Raw genomic sequence first — 20,476 nt, 5'->3', positions numbered from 1 at the left:
AATGACCTATTGGTTTAAGTTTTAGTATGCCAAGATTAGTCTACCCACCATCACCAGCACCTATTTTATTAAAAAAAAAAAAAAAAAAACTGAAGTTAAGTGATATCAGTAAGTCAAAACTACTCTTGTAACCTCGAAAGTAGAAGCTTTTTTTCTACTAACATATAATCATCTATACTTTAGACCACCTTCTCTCTGGGAGTTTCTCTGTGAAGCTCAGCTATTTTATCTTCTTATTAAAGTTATATCCCAAATACATTGTATCATAATTAGTACATATTGGTATTTCAAGAATTCCCAGGTTTAATTTTTTTTTACTACATTTACAATTCAGGAAAAAATCTTAGATCAACTCAGATGATCTAATTATTAGGCCAGAAAATTTGCTTTCTATTGATATAATCATTACTTAAATTCTGTATTCTCCTGTCCTGTTGATGACTGAGTAAGCAAATGACAAATATATGTTTTTAGGTCATATATCTTAGAGTCATTTTGTTGTTGTTTAGTCATTCAGTCATGTCTGACTCTTTTTATATTCTTCAAATTTTCCATAGCTTTCCTTTTAGGGAGCAAATAGGTTTTAATTTCATGGCTGTGTTCACTATATGCAGTGATCTTTGAGCCAAGAGTATAAAATATAAGATCAGACATTGCTTCCATTTCTTCTCATTATATTTGTCAAAAAAAATGGGACCAGTTCTCACAATTATATATGTTAATTATTATACATATTAATTTATATATATGTATATATATTAAGCTTCAATCTGGTTTTTACAATCTGCTTTCTCTAGCTCATCAAGAGGTTTCCTTAATTACTCTTCAATTTCTGCCTTCAGAGTGGTATCATCTGCTTTTCTGAAACTGCTGATATTTCTCCCAGCAACTTTATTTCCAATTTTGATTCATCCAGCCTAGAATAACTCAACATATAAGTTAAAACAAACAAACAAACAAAAAAATGACAATATACAGTCTCATTCCACTCCTTTTCCTATCGTAAACCAATTAATTGGTCCATGTTTGGTTATAACTATTGTTCTTAGCCTGAACACAAGTTCCTCAGGAGACAAGAGGATCTAATTCTCTCATTTTTGTCACATTTGTTGTGATCCACACAGTCAAAGGCTTTAATGTAGTTAGTAAAATTAAAATGAATGCTTTCCCTCCCTCCCCCCACTGGAAGAATCTTTCTCTATCATCCAGCAAATGTTGGCATTTGGGTGTAAACTCTACTTCTATTCCAAAACTGACCTGCTGTTCTGGTGATTCCTTGTTCATGTGTTGCTGAAGTCTAGCTTACAGAATTTTTAGAATAAACTTTCTGACATGTGAAATCAACAGAATTATTCAGTAATTTGAACATTCCTTGGCATTATCCATCTTTAGGATTGGAACATTAACTGATCTTTTCCAATCCAGTGGCCACGTTGACTGTTCCAAATTTTCTGGCATATTGAGTGCAGCACTTCAACAAAATCATTTTTGAAAATTTTAAATAGCTTATCTGGAATTCCAACATCTTTACTAGTATTACTGCTAGCAAAATTCCTTAAGGCCCCTTTGATATCATCCTCCAGAATTTCTGGCTTTACATCAGTAATCACATCATCATGCTGATAAGTGATCTTTCTTATAGAGTTCTTCTGAGTATTCCCCATTTTAAAAATCTTTTCTGTTTTATTAAGTCCTTATAATTTTTATCTCTTATGCTCATTTTTGCACGAATCTTTCTTTTGATATCTCTAATTTTCTTGAAGAATTTTGTCTTCTTGATGCTATTGCTTTCTGCTATTTCTTTGTATGCTCATTTAAAAAAATATTATTTTTTTTCTTCTTCTCTGGAATTCTGCACTCAATTTCCTTGAGGTCAACAGAATGGTTAATCTCCCTTCCTGAAGCTAGATCAAAGTACCAATTATTTTTGGTAGACAAGCACAGAAGGAAATACTGAATCTATCTCTGTCCATCTGAAATGATTCTTAAGTCTCTCAGTTTAATCTGTGGAATCTATTCAGTTCTCTTCTAGGAGGAGTTCATAAAAGTCTAACTGTTCCTTATTCCTATGCTTCCTTTTTTCATTCCTCTAGTGAATAATAATAATAATTACAGCCACAATCTAGACTGAAATGTCCTCCAGACAGGGTTAATTAGTTAGTCTTCAAACCTTTTTAAAGTATGGAAGGAGCAGGTTTTTTCAATAACAATCTGTAACACTCAGAACACCAAGTCATTCTTGGTCTACAAACCTCATCTGGGTTTGAGAGGAGGAGTGGCCAGTAAGGACCCAGGCTTAAGAACATGCAGGAATTTCCTCTTTTTAGCTGATTACAAAAAAGTGTGAATAATATTCTAAACCTGTTAACAATCCAATATATGAAAGCTTGGTTGACCCATTTCTAGTTATGAATGATAGAGGATCTATGACAAAAAAACATTTAGTAATTGACTAAGGAACTAGAACTAAGGACACAAGCAGAATTTTTTAGGAGAATATAAACAGCCTTTCTGTATTGGCTAGGGGCAATAACTCCCATATCTTGCCACAGGGCCTCTATATGTAATGATCTAAAAATACTACTTTGCTATTATTTGTGTGTTTGTGTTTATCCTTTCTTAATCTTAAATGGATAATGAAATTGATGCAGAGGTGTTCTTGATAACTATAAAAGGTTAAAAGTGCCATGAGAAGTCCTCTCAATAACTAGATTTGGCAGCAGAAGCCACTAGAGTGAGTCTCAGAAGGATCTAAATCCAACAAGGAGCCAATAGAGAAGCAACTTATCTGATCCAGCCTAGCAATGCACTAACCAGTCAACACAGATAACAAGTCCCATTAGAAACCAGCCTGCAGGGCAGCTAGATGGCACAGTGGATCAAGTACCAACCTTGAAGTCAGAAGAACCTGAGTTCAAATCTGATCTCAGACAGTTAACACTTCCTGACTTTGTGACACTGGGCAAGTCACTTAACTCCAATTATCTTAATGGAAAAAGGAAAAAAAAAACTACAAGGATGGAAACTCTGTCAAGGGATATCCACCCCAGAAGTTGTGAGGCAAGGGGAGAGAAAAGGAAGAGGAGGAGAAGTAACTCACCAGCACTAAGTTTGAGTCTACATATGTTAGAGATCTAGTGTGTACAGAAGGGAGGATGTTCCCCAGTTTTTGGAAGCTGTTTTTTAAAAAAATAATAATAATATCTGTCCTTAAAATTAAATACCTTTTCTCAAAAATGAGCTAGTTGATAGATATTAGGGAAACATCATTGGACTGGGGCATATAATTGATACTTTTAGACAATCCCAAATCTATGGGGTTACTCAATGATAGAACCCTCCAAAAAGTATATAATTACTCTCTATAGACTCAACTACAGAGAATCTGCAGAGGTTATAAGTATAACGCTAAACTTCTCTGTCACTCCCTAGTCAATACACTAGATTGTCCAGGTCTGTTTTTTGGTTTTTTTTTTTTTTCTGAGATTATTCAATTGTAGTAATTTATTTTGGAAGAGTGGAGGGTTGGTATAGCCACCATATTAATTCTACTTCCTTGTTCAGATTTAGTCACAAAAGTCAAGAGACCTTTACTAATAATGAACGATTTCTATGTCCTAAATCATCTTATTTTAGATCCTGTGGGTCTTGAAGTGGCAACTTGGAGGAGAGAACACTGAAATGTTAGATATGCTATCAAGGATTTTACATACAGAACATGACAAACTGAAATTGGGAGCAATCTTTGTAAGCATTAAATCCATTCCCCTTATTTTAAAAGAAGAAAACTAAGAATCAGAGACTTTTTCAAGCTCACCCAATAATTCAAATTATGACTAAGATCCAAGTCAAAGGAAAGAATACTCCTATCTCCAATCCATACTTTCTTGTCTTTTCTCCTGGTAATATAAGGCACACACACACACACACACACACACACACACACACACACACACACACACTCCTACAAACAGGCAAACACAAACATGGATACTACATATATGTATGGAATTATTCAAAGGAAAATATTCACATGACAGCATAGGAATCAAAAATAAAATGTTTGGTGTAGATTACCATGTATAGTAATGATGGGAGTGAACGCTGAAAACTGTGTCCTCTAAATTGTGTACCCTTTGATCTATAAAGAAGGGAGATTCAAGTCTCAGGCTCTCTTCAAACCCTCCTAGGAAAGCATATCTCCCCAGACAAGTTAAGTGGCGTCACTCAATTGGGCTTTTCTGAGGCAAATCATGCGCTCTCCCCCCCCCCCCATTTAAAATTCCAAATTCTCTCAAGTCTTAAAGTGATTTTCATCCAATTGGTTTGGGAGATCTGGGTTTGATATTGATAAGTATCTAGGCCTGGGGACTTTGGCTTTCTTTTCAACTTGAAACTTGAGCCTCAGACTTCTATAAAAGGATGATTTTGAACTTAAATATTTGTAGCAGTTTTAAGTAGTTTGCTTTGCTCCTTGGCATAGCATTCTGCCAGGATTCCTATCTGCTGTGAAGAGACCCTCTTCTCAGTGCCAATAAACTTCCTTTTTGCCATTAATATTTTGGGTTTTGAATTCCTTCACGTTGAACTGCGCCAACCAAAAGGGAATCCCTACCACTCCCTGCACTGTCACTAGAACAGCATCAGTATTTAGAGACTTACATAGACTTAGTCTTCAGGGAGAACTTCTGGGGTTGTTTTGTTTTGTTTTAGGCTGGGGTTAAGTGACTTGCCCAGGGTCACACAGCTAGGAAGTGTTAAGTGTCTGAGACCAGATTTGAACTGGGGTCCTCCTGAATTCAAGGCTGGTGCTCTATCCACTGCGCCACCTAGCTGCCCCTTCAGGGAGAACTTCTAAAAGGAAATAGGATTTGGCATTGGTCAGTATGCTTTTATTTTTTGAATAATAGCTTTTTATTTTCAAAATAAATGCAAAGATAGTTTTCAACATTCATTCTTACATAATCTTGTGTTCCAAAATTTTCTTTCTCTCTTCCCCCCACCATCCCTTTCCCCTAGACTTCCCCAGCAAGTAATTCAATATAGGTTAAATATGTGCAATTCTGCTGAACATATTTCCACATTTATCATGCTTTGGTCAATATTCTGAGACAAATTCATAAGCTCAGTAGCAATGGGACAGACTTTTCTTATTCCTCTGGGTAGGTGGGTAATAGTGGATGGCTGGGCCACTGGACAAAACATCAGGAGACTGAAGTTCTTATTCTCCTTCTTTCTGTAAAAGAAGTTTAAAAGTCAGCTGGATCATTAGTACATTTTTCAAATGGGCAAGCAGCTACCCCACTCACTTCAAGTTAGACAATATAGTGGTTCCCTTTCTTCATTAGCCAAATTCTGCTTTTCAAAGTTATTAGGTCAAGTCTTCAGCACAATATTGGCTTCAGGAAACAGCAGTCTCCAATCAGCCTCCTTCTTCCTGACTGGATTCAGAGGCCTAGAAAGTCTCCATGGTTTGATCTCCATCCCCTTCTGTACTATCTACTTGACAGTAATTGTGGGAAAAATGTCACCATCCTTCATGTCATCCGCACAGATGCAACACTCCATGAGTCTATGTACTACTTTCTGGCTATGCTAGCCCTCACTGACCTAGGCTTGTGCTTTTCCACATTACCCACCGTGCTGGGCATTTTCTGGTTTGATTTTCGAGAGATCGGCATCCCTGCCTGCTTCATCCAGCTCTTCTTCATCCATACCCTGTCCCTGGTGGAATCTTCAGTGCTGCTCTCCATGTCCATAGATCGCTATGTGGCTATCTGTAACCCACTGAGATATGGAACTCTCCTGACACCTGGCCGGATAGTGAAGATGGGGCTCTGTTCTGTATTGCGCAGTGCACTGCTGATCCTTCCTCTACCCTTTCTTCTGAAACGCTTTCACTACTGCCGTTCTCATGTACTGGCCCATGCTTATTGCCTTCACCTGGAGATCATGAAGCTGGCCTGCTCCAGCATCATAGTTAATCATATCTATGGCCTCTTTGTGGTTGCTTGTACAGTGGGTGTGGACTCCTTGCTCATCTTTCTCTCCTATGTTCTAATTCTTCGCACAGTGCTGAGCATTGCTTCCCGCGAGGAGCGCCTCCGAGCCCTCAATACCTGTGTCTCCCATATCTGTGCTGTACTTCTTTTCTATATCCCTATGATTGGTTTATCCCTTGTGTACCACTTTGGTGAGCATGTGCCCCACATTGTCCACTTGCTCATGTCCTATGTTTACCTTTTGGTCCCACCTCTGATGAATCCTATTGTTTACAGTGTGAAAACTAAGCAGATCAGGCAGAGAATTATCAAGAAGTTTAGTTTTATGCAGAGTCTGAGTAGCAATCGCCAAGGGTAGACTGAGGTGGAGAATCTGGGAAAGATGTTCCTGGAAGTTTGTTGTTTTGATTTGTTTTAAATAAATTGTTTTCTGGTCCTTGGTCTGCTTTGAAAGTGTATTTGCACTGAAAGGTGATTACTCCACACTACCCCTATTAGGTAGCTTGCTAATTATTCTCTTCATTGGAGTACATGTAGTGAATAAAAGAATAATTTTCTGCTTTGGTGAATTTTCTGTTATATATCTACCTTTTGGGGCCAAGAAAAAATGACCAGAAGATGGCAGTGGGGAATAAGGACAATTCCTATCTAGAATTTTCACAGGGTCAAAATATATAGATTGAAGGGACTTCCAAAATTATTAAGTACAAACTCCTGATTGTGTAGATAATCAAATTGATGTCCAAAAAGGTTAAATGATTTGTCCAAGACCATATAGTAAGTCATATTGTTGAAGAGGATTCTGGGAAAATGGTGGAATTTTTGGCTTCCCGTGTTTCCTCCACAAAAAGAAGATAGAATATCACCTCAGAACAGCAGAAATAAATACTGGATAAAGTCATATTCCTCCTAAAAATAATTTGAGAAGATCCCAGGAAAAAACCCAAATTTCAGGGATAGAGCTTGGTCTTAATGAAGTGCAAATACTCCCAGAACGCTGCAAAATCAACAAACAACATCTCAGTGGAGAGGCAGCCTTAATCTTATAAACTTTCATTTTACAGATGTTTTGGGTGTCTGATAGATGAACAGAAGTTTGAAAGATTTTCCAATGTGAGAGATCCAAAACAGTTGTGCTGACAGCTAAATGTGGGACTGTAGTTGTGGGAAGGAGTTAACTGGTGAGTGCAGTGGTGAGGTACAGGGATCTTGGTGGCTGTAGGCACTTGTAGGAGATCAGAGTCCCTAGTTTCAGTTGTGAAACAGAGTCGATAACTATTTTTGCAGTCACTAGAAGTACTTCAGAGAACAAGATTGTAAAACAGTATGACTTGGGGCCCTTCCTATAGCTTAGGAATGGAAAGGAGACCCCCAACATTGGGCCCCAAGACAAATCTCAGAGGAACAGTAAAAAGGACCTGACATTTCTGACAACTAACTTCTCCCATACCTTAGAACTACTACTTGATTACATTAATAGCTTCTAAAAACCACATATAAACAAACAAACAAATAAATAAATGAAGATATTTAAAAATGAGTAAGCAAAGGTGAAAGAATCCAACCTTAGATAGTAATGATGAGGATAGAGAAGATATGGGTACACATTCAAAGAAATATGGTATAGTTTAAAAAGCCATTACTTTTTCTTTTTTTTTTAAATAATAGCTTTTTTATTTTCAAAATACATACGAAGATAGTTTTCAACATTCACCCTTGCAAAACCTTGTGTTCCAAATTTTTCTCCCTTCCTTTCCCCACCCCCTCTCCAGACAGCAAGTAATCCAATATAGGTTAACCCTATGTAATTCTACTGTGCATATTTCCACATTTATCATGCTGCACAAGAAAAATCAGTTCAAAAAGGAAAAAAGAAAAAAAGCAAGCAAATAATAACAAAAATGATGAAAATACTATGTTGTGACCCACATTCAGTCCCCACAATCCTCTTTCTGGATGCATATGGGTCTCTTCCTCACAAGTCTATTGGAATTGGCCTGAATCACCTTGTTGGTGAAAAGACATGGGTCTGTTAGAGTTGATTATCACATAATCTTGTTATTGCTTTGTACAATGTTCTCTTCACTTCACTTAACATCAGTTCATGTAAGTCTCTCCAGGCTTATCTGAAATCAACCTGCTGATAGTTTGTCATATAACAATAATATTCCATAACTTATTCATATACCATAACTTATTCAGCTATTCCCCAACAGCTTCTAGTTCTTTGCCACTACAAAAAAAGAGATGCTACAAACATGTTTGCACATATGGGTCCTTTTTGCTTTTTTATGATTTCTTTGGGTTATAGAGCCCAGGAGAGACATTGTTGGTTAGAAGGGATACATAGTTTAATAGTTTTTTGAAGCCACTGCTTTTTCAATGAGAAATGTCAAATGGTCCTCAGCACAAAAAAAGAGTTCTTGGAGAAACTGAAAATGGACTTTAAGAATCAAATAAAAAAGATGAGGGGGAAAATAGAAAAAAATTCAATCTAAGAAAATAAGTAAAATTATGAAAAGCAAGTTAACCAAATTGAAATAGAGAATTCAAAAAGCATAAGAAATGATGTGGATAATTTTGCAATAGTTGATGTATTTCAGAAGCAACAAATGTTGGGGTTCAGTCTTGTGAAGAATTCACAATAGCCATTCTTTTTGGCAAAAAGTAGATTTATTTAAGTGAAGAGGTTATGGACAAAATGAAGAGATATACTAGACACCAGGAAAGGTAAATATGAGATACTGTGGAAGAGCATATAGTTAGCTTTTAGGTTTTAACATTTAATTGTAGAAAGGAGAAGTTGCATAGTAAAACCTACAATTAGCCAAGAGAAAGGAAATACCCCCAAAATTTGGGACTTGCTCTTAGGTGGCAAATTAAATCCTAAAAGGGAGTTAGCTTCCTAAAAGAATGTTACTGTTAAAAGAAGAAAAACACCCTAATGATGTCAATTGAAAGAAGAAAATATAGAAGGATGAAAGGAGACACACCAAGATGCATGATGGGAGAATCAGAGGAGAGATAGTACTTGGCAAGGGGGAGGGATGAAGGGGAAAACATCATGGGGCAGAGTATCATGGTAGAGTGACCCAAAGGAGTATAGTCTAGATGGCATGGGCCATAAGCAGATTTATAGAGAAACTTTTAACCTCAAAGACATAACCTAACAGGACATAGCTGGGCTGCCCATAACCTCCACAGAGGGTGAGCCTCAAGGGTTTGGATTTCTGACTGGAAGTCTTCCATAGAGGAGGACCATTAAGCTAATATGATCTCTATCAGAGCTTTTTCCCTGCCTGTCCCCTGGGAATACTTCCATCAATGCTTTAGTTTCTCCAACCATATTTAGCTACTGAGAATCTCATTAAGAAGAAAATAATTCCTTGAAAACTAGAATTGCATAAGGGGAAGCTAATAACATCTTAAGACATCAAAAAATAGAAGAAAATCAAAAATTTGAAAAATAGAAGTGAAATATTCCATCAGATAAACAACTGATCAGGAAACAAATCAAAAAGAATCAGTAAGAATAGTCAAGACTACATGAAAAAATACAATAAAAATTATTGATACACTGTTACAAAAAATTATCAAGGAAATCAGCCTGAAGTTCTAGAATGACAAAACAGAAAAAAAGATACACTGATCACCATCTCAAAGAGTACTAAAGAGGAAAACTTAGAAGAACATCACAGCAAAGTTTCAAAGCTCCCAGGTTAAGAAAAACATGTTGGAATCAGGAAGAAAGAGTGTAGTTATAATAAGAATTACAGAATACCTAGAAGTTATTATGTTGAAAGATTGTAGAACATGAAATACTATATTCCATAGAATAAAAGAGCTGGGTAATTTACCCAGCACAATTAAATATAGTCCTGGGAATAAATTAATATTTAATGAATGGAAATAATCTTAGTGTTTTTGTGATTAAAAAGCCCATAACTTAAAGGGAAAGTTGACATATAAATGTAATGCTGGAGAAACTGAGGCAAGATAGAGATTAGAGAGTAATTAATAATTTATTTGAAAGGGAGAAATTTATTGGGACCAAATGGATCCATGGTTTGGTCCCAGGGCTGAATGAAACTATTGTCCCCAAGAATCCAGCAAACAATCTGAGTTTCAATGACATATATACACACATGGCTCAGACACAGGGTAGATAGAGGCAGGAGAGAAGTCAGGGTGCTGAGAGTGGAAACAGGGCTCTTATAGGGTGGGGTGAGCCACCAGAGATGGGGAAAGGTACCCTGGAAATGGGGAGAGGCATCTTGATAAGACAGTGTCTGATATTCTAATAATTTGGAATGGGGAGAGGTATTCTGACATTCTAAAATATAAGATCTTTCATCCTTATCAAATATTCTGATTAAGTGGTAAGGGTGGTTTTGCAGGATTGAGCAGAACAATTATAAACTGAGGCAGAACAACTAGGGAAACTGAGGCAGGACAATTTAGGGAAATGGAGTCAAGATAATTAAGGAAACTGAGTCAGGACAATAACAGAGAACTGTAGCATAACAATAACATTCAGGAGAAATATAAGATAAACATTAACAACAAAATATAAGGGATTCACATGGTCAAACTGTTTGCTTCTTATAAGTGAAAATATTATCAGATCTTTTAAAACAGTCATTTATGTTTGGGTAATTTGAAATTAAAGGCTTGGTGAGAGATGATAGGTAGAAATAAATATAACATGGTCTTATGTCTATGTTTTGACTAAGTGTTCATCTATTTATTTATATTCATGTATGTGTGTATGTATGTGTGTTTTGTATAAGCATCCATGCTTTTTTTTTTTTTTTTTTTCATATGGCCTTTATGTATCTCTCTCTTCTTATTTTATATGTACAATTTTTGGGAGGGCTAATGCTGCCTCCTTCTGGCAGAATATCTGAAAATAAAAACAAACACCGTGAAGAAAAAAGTATTAATAAAAGGAAGATTTGAAGGTGGTCTTCAGGGAGAGTAGGAAATAGTCAGAAAACTTGACCCACATGCTTCGTTCAACTCCAAGGTCTGGGAAAACAGGGCAAGCATCAGTAAAAGCAGCTTTTCTCCTCAAATTCCTGTAACAGCTTGTCTATCTCATTTTTCCATGTCTTCCATGTGTTGTATATACACAGACAGAGCTCACAAATGAGAAAGGCTCCAAGAGTGGCTTCTTCATGGTTGTTCTGAATGTCCACATTAATCACATGCACTGGCTGGCAGGTCTCTTGCTCTCTGGAATTTAAATCTTCTACCTGGTCATAGACTCTTTCTTCACAGTTAAGGATGAGATTAAGCAAATCTTTACCATTCTGGAATCTTTCTGACCAGGGCTTAATTCTCTTATTTCTGTCCAACATATGCAAAATATCATTTTGTGTATAGAGTTCTTTGTCTTTCCTAAGAAGATCATTGTACATATGATCATATGTTGTTTTGAAATCATAAACATTTGGCTTGTCTGGTGCTGGTCCTGGGAGTTTCACATGAGTTCCTGTTCCAAGGGATCTGACACTGAATCCTCATTTGCTGAGGATGTTGTGCGCCTCCATGCTTCAGAGGCCTTCTTGGAGGGAGTCTAGGGAAGGAGGTGAAAAAAAATAATGTAAAAAGTGGTCAGTAGAGAAAAAAAAGAAAACCAACAGGGAAACAAAGAAAATCTGGGCAGCTTTGAAAACAATATTATATAGGTAAATGACAATGTATTGTTTTGTATTTTTATATTGAATTCTCTCTTATGCTGTGGAATTGGCAATTTTATTTTCTCATTTTTTATTTAAATTTAAAAACATGAATTGTATTGGAGCTCTTCAATTGTTTCAGTTGTGTCCAACTCTTCATGATCCCATTTGGAGTTTTCTTGGCAAAAATACTATAGTAATTTGCTACTTCCTTCTCCAGCTTATTTTGCATAGGAGGAAACTGAGACAAACACGATTAAATGACTTGTAGATCACACCGTTAGTTAATTATATGAGACCATATTTATTTATTTATTTATTTTTAATTTTTAAATTAATTTTATAATTATAACATTTTTTGACAGTACATATGCATAGGTAATTTTTTTACAACATTATCTCTTATACTCCCTTCTGTTCTGAATTTTCCCCTCCTTCCCTCTACTCCCTCCCCTAGATGGCAGATTTTCCCATACATATTAAATATGTTATAATATAACCTAGATACACAATATAAATGTGCAGAATGGAATTTTGTTATTGTTGTTGTTGTTGCAAAGGAAGAATTGTATTCAGAAGGTAAAAATAACCTGGGGAGAAAAACAAAAAATGCTCACAGTTTACACTCATTTCCCAGTTTTCCTTTTCTGGGTATAGCTGATTCTGTCCATCATTGATCAATTTGAATTGGATTAGCTCTTCTCTATGTGGAAGATATCCACTTCCATCAGAATACATCCTCATACAGTATTGTTGTTGAAGTGTATAATGATCTCCTAATTCTGCTCATTTCACTGGGCATGAGTTCATGTAAGTCTCTCCAATCCTCTCTGTATTCCTCCTGTTGGTCATTTCTTACTGAACAATAATATTCCATAACATTCATATACCATAATTTACCCAACCATTCTCCAATTGATGGGCATACGTTCATTTTTCAGTTTCTAGCCACTACAAAAAGGGCTGCCACAAACATTTTGGCACACACAGGTCCCTTTCCCTTCTTTAATATTTCCTTGGGATATAAGCCCAGTAGTAGCACTGCTGGGTCAAAGGGTATGCACAGTTTGATAACTTTTGGGGCATAATTCCAGATTGCTCTCCAGAATGGTTGGATTCTTTCACAACTCCACCAACAATGCATCAGTGTCCCAGTTTTCCCACATCCCCTCCAACATTCATCATTATTTGTTCCTGTCATCTTAGCCAATCTGACAGGTGTGTAGTGGTATGTCAGAGTTGTTTTAATTTGCATTTCTCTGATCAATAGTGATTTGGTACACTTTTCATATGAGTGGAAATAGTTTCAATTTCATCATCTGAAAATTGCTGAGACCATATTTAAGCTCCAAAAGATGAGTCTTTTTGATTCTAAGCCTGGCAGTCTATTCACTAGTTACCTCTAGGTATGTCATAAAGATAGGATATTAGCTTGGATTCTCTCACTGAATTCAATGAAGATTTAATGAATCTTCATTGGCTAATGAATAGAGTTAAAACTCCTTAGACTTAGGTATTAAAAAAAAACTCTCTGAATTTGGCTGAATATTTCTAAACTCATGCATCATCATTCCCTTAGATAACTTTATATGTAACCATCTTTAGGGCAAAGGCATTTAATTAATTAATTAATTTTTATCTCCAGGGCCTAATCCAGTGGCTTGTACAGAGTCAATCTTAGTAAATGCTAGTTGATTAATCAATTGATGAGTAGACACATGAGCTTTCTATTAACCAATATAATATAATTATTTCTGTTTAATAATTATTATTAAATAATCAGCTTTCATAATAATTAAATCTCACTTTTTTTTGGAGTAGAAAGGTAAGAGGCAGTGTAATTGAAAGATTACCCTGAAAAAAAACTGGGAAAAATTGAAACAGAAGACATAGGTTTGAGTAAATTAATTTGTTTCAGATAATAGGTAACTTCTTAATCTTTTCCATATCCTTTTAGCTGGAAGTAATTTAGCTGGAAATAGATTTTTTTTCCTCCAAATTTCTTAAAATGGATAACATTTTCAGAATCTCTCTTTTCTCCCCAAAACACTCTACCTTGTTTAGCTGTGTAAGGTAGATATTGCCAATACAAAATAATATAAATTAAGCTTCTTGAAATCAAGAACTGTGTCATTAAAAAATATACTACAAGCCTAAACATCTTCCAGCATCTAAACCTGTTCTCATAGTATTAGGTAAATATTAATAGTATCAACTATATAATTTATTAATAATTCAACAAACAAATAAAAATATATTTAGCTATTTTGACCATAATAAGCTGAAAAAATCCCCAGGGTCATGTCTAGCCGCAAACTACAAACTACAAATGAGCAGAAAAGTAGCCTTCAAAAATGGCCTGTGGAACAAAACCTAAGGTAAAACATCATGTTGAGCAATACAGTATGACATCTTAAAAAAAAATTTAAAAAAAGAATTCTCATCATTAAACTATTGCTTTTGGGATAGTTAACTTCTGGACTTAGGTTTTAAGTTCTAACCCTTTTCTTTATTAATTTTGAAAGCTAGGAGGAAGGATACATAATTTTTTTTTAATTCTTAAATATCTTTTTTAGGGGGAATAGTTCTGTCATTTCCTCCTATCCTTCCTATGTATCATTCCCTCACTCCCAGCAGAATGATAGTATAATAAAGTATGTTCTGAGGAAAAAAGCTTTCACTGACAGACTGAAATCTTAACCTTAATAAGTAGCATCAATCATTATTGGGCTTTTTGCTACTCTGAAAAGTGTGGTTTTTCTAGTTGGGTTTAAGTACATTTAGTCTAGTTTAAGATGTGCAGTTTCTCAAAGATCATTACCTAAATGGGAATAAAGTTAGGAAGTATTTCACAGACTCTTTATGACCCATGTTTTGGAATTGGGTGACAGGCACCTAGCTAATTTTATCTTTTCCTCTGACTTGAGCCTAGATATAAATTCTGTAGAAACCATTTTCAAAATTAACTGAGAACATGAATTTTGGTAAAAACAGTATATTTTTTTATTAAAGCTTTTTTGTTTTTCAAAACATATGTGTGTATAATTCTTCCACATTAGCCCTTGAAAAACCTTGTGTTCCAATGTTCCCACTCTTCCCCCACACTCTCCCCTAGATGGCAAGTAGTCCGATATATGTTAAACATGATAAAACTAGATGATAAATTCAATATATGCACACATATTTATACAATTATCATGAAAAACAGCAGTGTATTGATAATTTTTCATAAATTCTCTGAAGAAAGAAATGAGAAGACTCTTCTCATTCACTGTCTATAATTCATGCTCTTTGCCTGTGGTATTCTGGATCTAGCTTTAACAGGTCTGTAATAACCAACTGTTTTATTTTAGTGTGAATATTTATTTTTTAACCTTCTTATTGTCTGTGATACAAGGTCTCATATCTGATTAGACCCTTTCCAAATCATATTGATACACGAAAAACCATGTACCATGGACATCCTTATATCCATCCTTTGGGACTCATAGATAAACTGAACTGAAAATCCAGAGAGTTAAATAATGCTTGAGACCTCTTAGCAAGTAAGAGGTAGAGTAAAATTTAGAACTTTCATTTCTTACTATCTGGATTTAAAACCAAAAAGTGCTTTTAAAAGTAATCCTTTCATTTTACAGATGAGGAAACTGAGGACCGCAAAGATTAATTAATTGAGTTTTCCTTTTGGTTAGGTGACAATGGATTCGATAGGAACTAAATCTGTTGTCCACTCAAAGAGAGAATTTGTGGGTAAAGAAATGTTATCTAATCTTAGAGAATTATGTAGAGTAGAGATGTAAAACACATTGCCCACTACTGAAGCCAGAAACAAATTAAAATGTAATTGGGAAATATTTAATGAAATAAATTAAAAGAACAAAAGTTAGGAGTAGAGAATAATAGTTAAGAAAGGAATATTACACACATTAATGGGAAGAGAATTAAAAAGCAAACTCATAGGTCCTACATTCTACTGAGCCCCTGGGAATCACTTCAGAGTAAATGTCATGTGGGGAACCTAAAAAGTCATGTGGAATCCTAAGGAATTCTCATGCTGGGGAGAGGTTCCTCAAGGAATAGACATGATCATTATAAAGTCTCATAGTTTAGAGGTCCTTAGTGAGTACTAACGTGACCTATGTGATTATCTCTTCTCTATTTCTTAAGTGGAAAATACTTCTCTCTTAATTTTCTGTGGACAAAGAGGTTCAAGTTTCTTGGAAAAGAAGAAGCCACATGGATAACAGTGATGATGACAAAACTTACTGAAAAGTGAGGATCTGGCTTTTTTATTCTGAATGCCAACTTCTTTCTCGCTCTCTTTCTAATGCTTGCATCAAATAGGTGAGGGAGTTGTGAAGAAGGGATATTCTGGTTAAAACTTAGGGTGAGGGGTTACTCAGTTAAGGGAAGATCCAAATGGTTTGGATGCTCTGGGACAGACGCATGTGAAAAGAGAAGATAACATGACATTTAAAGGTTGTGGACATTTATTCTGGGGTTAACTTGGGGTGTGTAAACATTTTGCAATTATTAACTATATTTCACTATAATTATTTTTCTATGAATTTTAAAACATTGTTCAGAGGAGGCTAAATATTCTTATCCCCATTTTGCAAAAGAGGCATAGATAAATTAAACAACTTACTAAAATTTTTATGCTACAGAGCTATAATACAAAATTGGGATATAACATTCCATTCTCAATATGCTTTCCACGGCTTCCTCTTATTAAGAATGTTATGTCCAAGGTGTAGGAGTCATTAAGTGAGATAAAATTCAAATCTAGAAAACTAACCCTTAAATCCTATTTCCTCAGTCCTTTTATGTAGAAACAAAATGTCCTAAGAAATCTGCTTCAGTGAAGAAGAGAGGAACAGGGATTGCTCTTTGAAACCTGGTATATGAGCTTTCTATATCTTATTTGTTCAACTTGACCAAATGCGAGGACTTTTTGTGAATATTTGATGCATGAGGTACAAACAATTATATACAAATATAGTGTGTATAATCATGCTTATATGCCCCTGAAGTATTATATGCTGCTCCAGAACTAAGTGGGATATGACATAATTTAAGACACAAAGAAACTACTGAATTAGAAGGGAGATTTCAAATATTAACTTCTAGTTCCCCACCCCGCCCTCTTTGCTTTCCCTATTCACCTTCTAATGGCCCCTGTTCCCTTCTCTCTCTTCAGAACCCATCCTTTACAATCATATAATATATAATAAATCTGAAAGAGATATGGATATTATCTAGAATATGCACTCATTTTACAAATAAGGCAACTGAGTCTGAGAGTTGTGAAAAGATTTCTCTAAGTTCACAAGGCATATTTGTAAAGCAAAAGAGGCTGATAAGTGGCTCAGGGTAGAGTACAGGGCCTGGAATCAGGAAGAACTGAGTTTAAATACATCCTTAGACACCTTCCAATGATGTGATCCTGAGCAATTCAAGTCACTTTTTTGCCTGAGTTTCTTCAACTATAAATGAAAGCTGATAATAGCATTTACTACACAGAGTAGGATCAAATAATATGGTACTTCCAAAGTTCTTAGCACATTATTACTATAAGCACATAGTAGACATTTGGTAGAAGTTTGAAAAGGCTGATTTTCTGCCTCCCTAAACTTAGTATCAAAACCATCCTTTGCTTCTGAACCTAGGCAAACTGTCAAAGAAATTTAGTTTGACCTGCCCATAAGAATGCATCTAAGTTCTAATGAATTCTTGATTCACTTTTACGGGCATTATAATCCAGATGATTCTGGTCTAGAAGCAAGATTCCTTTTAAATGACCTATTGTTTTAAGTCTTTAATGCCAAGACTCTCATGAAATGATAGGAAAATAGACATGAAGCTGGAAAAGATCTTAAAAATAATCGTCTACTCACCACTACCACCACTTATTTTATTGAGAAAAAAAACTGAAATGAAATAACATGCCTAATTTAAACCTATTCTTTTGACCTCAAATTTAAAAACTTTTTCTACTAACTCATAATTATTTTTACCATAGAACACTTTCCCCTTGGGATTTTCTCTGTGAAGCTCAGCTATTCTGCCTTTTTATTAGAGTTATATCCCAAATACATGACATCAAATTTAGTACATATTGGAATTTCAAGAATTTCCAGGTTTTAAATATTTTACCTCATTTACAAAACAGGAAAAAATCCTAAATCAAGTCAGATGATGTAATTATTAGGCCAGATAATTTGCTTTCTGTTGACACAATCATTCACTTAATTCTGTATTCTCCTGTCTTGGTTATGACTGAGTAAGCAAATGATAGCTATATATTCTTAGGTCACATATTTTAATTTCATCATTGTGATCATTATATGTAGTGATTTGGGGGCCCAAGAATATGAAATACAAAATCAAACACTGCTTCCATTTCTTCCCCTTAAAATGCCAGGAAAATATGGGACTAATTGTCAAGATGTTAGAGGTTTTTTTTGTTGTTTTTGTTTTTTTTTTGTTTATATACACATATATACTTATTTATTATTACAAATATTAATTTATATGTTTGTATATATGTATATATCTCTATCTATCTACCTATATCTATCTATCTATCTATCCATCCATCATCTTAAGGTTCAAGCTGGCTTTTGCACTATCCTCTCACACTCATCAGGAAGTTTCATTAATTCCTCTTCAATTTCTGCTTTCAGAGTGGTATCTGCTTTTCTGGAACTCTTGATATTTCTCCAAGAAACCTTATTTCCAGTTGTTGATTCATCTAGCCTAGAATTTCTCATGAGGTATTCAATGTATAAGTTAAACAAAAAAGTTGACAATATACAACCTTGTTGTACTCCTTTTCCTATCTTAACCCAATTAATCATCTATATTTATTTCTGTTGTTCTTAACCTGAACACAGGTTTCTCAGGAGACAAGTAAGAGGATTTAGTTTTCCCATCACTTTGAGGATTGTTACATTTTATTATTATCTACACAGTCAAAGACTATAGTATAGCTAATAAAGTTGTAGTAGGTTATTTTGGGGGGGGTCTCTCTTATTTTCTCCATTATTCAACAAATGCTGGCATTTGGCCTTTAGTTCCCTGTCTGTCTCAAAACTGGCCTATTATTCTGGTGATTCTCTGTTTTATGTATTGCTGAAACCTAGCTCACAGAATCTTAAACATAAATATTCTGGCATGTGAAATCAACACAATTATTCAGTAATTTGAACATTCCTTGCCATTGCCCTTCTTTATGATTGGTGCATTAATTGATCTTTACTAATCCAGTGTCCAATGTTGAGTTTTCTCAATTTGCAGGCCAATTGAGTACAGCATTTTGACAGAATAATCTTTGAGAATTTTAAATAGCTCCTCTGGAATTCCAACACATTCCCTAGTCTTACTATTAGCAATGTTCCCTAAGCTCCCATGATATTATATTCTAGAATTTCTGGTTCTACTATCAGTAACCATATCATCATGCTGATCCGTGATCTTTCTTGTAGAGACCTTCTGATCATTATATCCCATTTAAAAAATCTTTTCTGTTTCTATTAAGTCCATACCATTTTTGTTTTTTGTCATGCCCATTTTTGCATGAAACCTTTATTTGATATCTCTAATTTTATTGAAGAGTTTTCTTGTCTTTCCCATGCTATTGTTTTCTTCTATTTATTTGCATTGCTCATTAAAAAATCTTTCCTTGTTCTTCTCTGGAATATTACATTTAGTTCTCCTCATGTCAGCAGAATGGTTTATTTCCCTTCCTGAAGCTGGATCAAAGAACCAATTATTTTGGTAGACAAGGACAGAAGGCAACACAGATAACCACTTATGCTTAGGTCTCTCAATCTAAACTGTGGGATTCATCCAGTTTCTAGAATAGGTTTTTTCTGGCATGATTTCATAAAAGCCTAACTGTTATTGCCTCCAATGCTTCCCTTTTCAATATTACTAAAAGAATGTATTCTTTGTTCTTTTCCACAATTTAGAATGAGATATTCTTCAGACAGTGTTACTTAGTTAATCAGTTAGACTTTAAACTTCATTGAAGTATGGAAGGGGAAGGTTTGGACAATGAGGATCCTTGACATTCAGAACACCAAGTAACTCTTGGTTTATAAAACATCATTTAGGTATGAGAGGAGTGCTCAATAAAGACCCAACCCTTAAAACATGAAAGACTTTTCTCTTTTTGGCTGATTATAAAAAGTATGAATAATATCCCTTACCTGTTTACAATCCAATATATGAAAGCTTGGCAGACCTACTTCTAGTTATAAATGATAGAGGAACTATGAGAAAGAAGCATTTAATAATTGTCTAAGGAAGTAGAACAGAGGAAGAATGCAGAAGTTCTAGAAGAGAATAGTTAACTCTTCCCTGGATACTTCCTAATGAAGAAAGTTTTTGTGTTGGCTAGGAGCAACAACTCCCGTATCTTTTCCCAGGGCCTTAATATGTAATGAACTAAAAACATCTCTTTCTTGTTGTTGGTTTGTTCATATATTTGTGCTTATAATTTCTTGATCTTACTTGGATGAGTTTTCAGAGATGGAATTGATAAGGAGATGTTTTTGATAACTTTAAAAGGTTAGAAGTGTTTTGAGAAATTCCTGGATATGGAATTAGGAGACAGTAGAGCAAGTCTTTTGGGCTTATATATCCAGAAAGGAGCCAAAAGAGGAAGAACTTACCTTATCCAGCCTAATAGTACAGAAACTCATCATCTGAGGTACCAAGTCCCATAAAAAACCAGACTACTTGAACATTCCATCTCTGTCAAGTTAGAAAAGGATTTGATATTTTAGA

The 20,476-nt window shown here is 35.0% G+C and overlaps 1 protein-coding gene and 1 pseudogene across 1 annotated transcript; one reads left to right on the top strand and one right to left on the bottom strand.

Annotated features, from left to right (window-relative positions):
* Positions 1-5,284: 5,284 nt before the first annotated feature.
* LOC141562456 (olfactory receptor 51G1-like) lies at positions 5,285-6,360 on the top strand. Its single transcript, XM_074302490.1, is given in 2 exon segments — positions 5,285-5,521; positions 5,524-6,360. Coding segments are annotated over 2 exon segments (1,074 nt in total).
* A 4,690-nt stretch (positions 6,361-11,050) lies between these two features.
* LOC141562455 (RNA polymerase II subunit A C-terminal domain phosphatase SSU72 pseudogene) lies at positions 11,051-11,554 on the bottom strand (annotated as a pseudogene).
* Between the last annotated feature and the right edge of the window lie 8,922 nt (positions 11,555-20,476).

The sequence above is a fragment of the Sminthopsis crassicaudata genome, chromosome 3 (assembly GCF_048593235.1).
Source record: "Sminthopsis crassicaudata isolate SCR6 chromosome 3, ASM4859323v1, whole genome shotgun sequence".
Taxonomy (NCBI): domain Eukaryota; kingdom Metazoa; phylum Chordata; class Mammalia; order Dasyuromorphia; family Dasyuridae; genus Sminthopsis; species Sminthopsis crassicaudata.
This window is presented reverse-complemented; position numbering and strand designations above follow the sequence as displayed.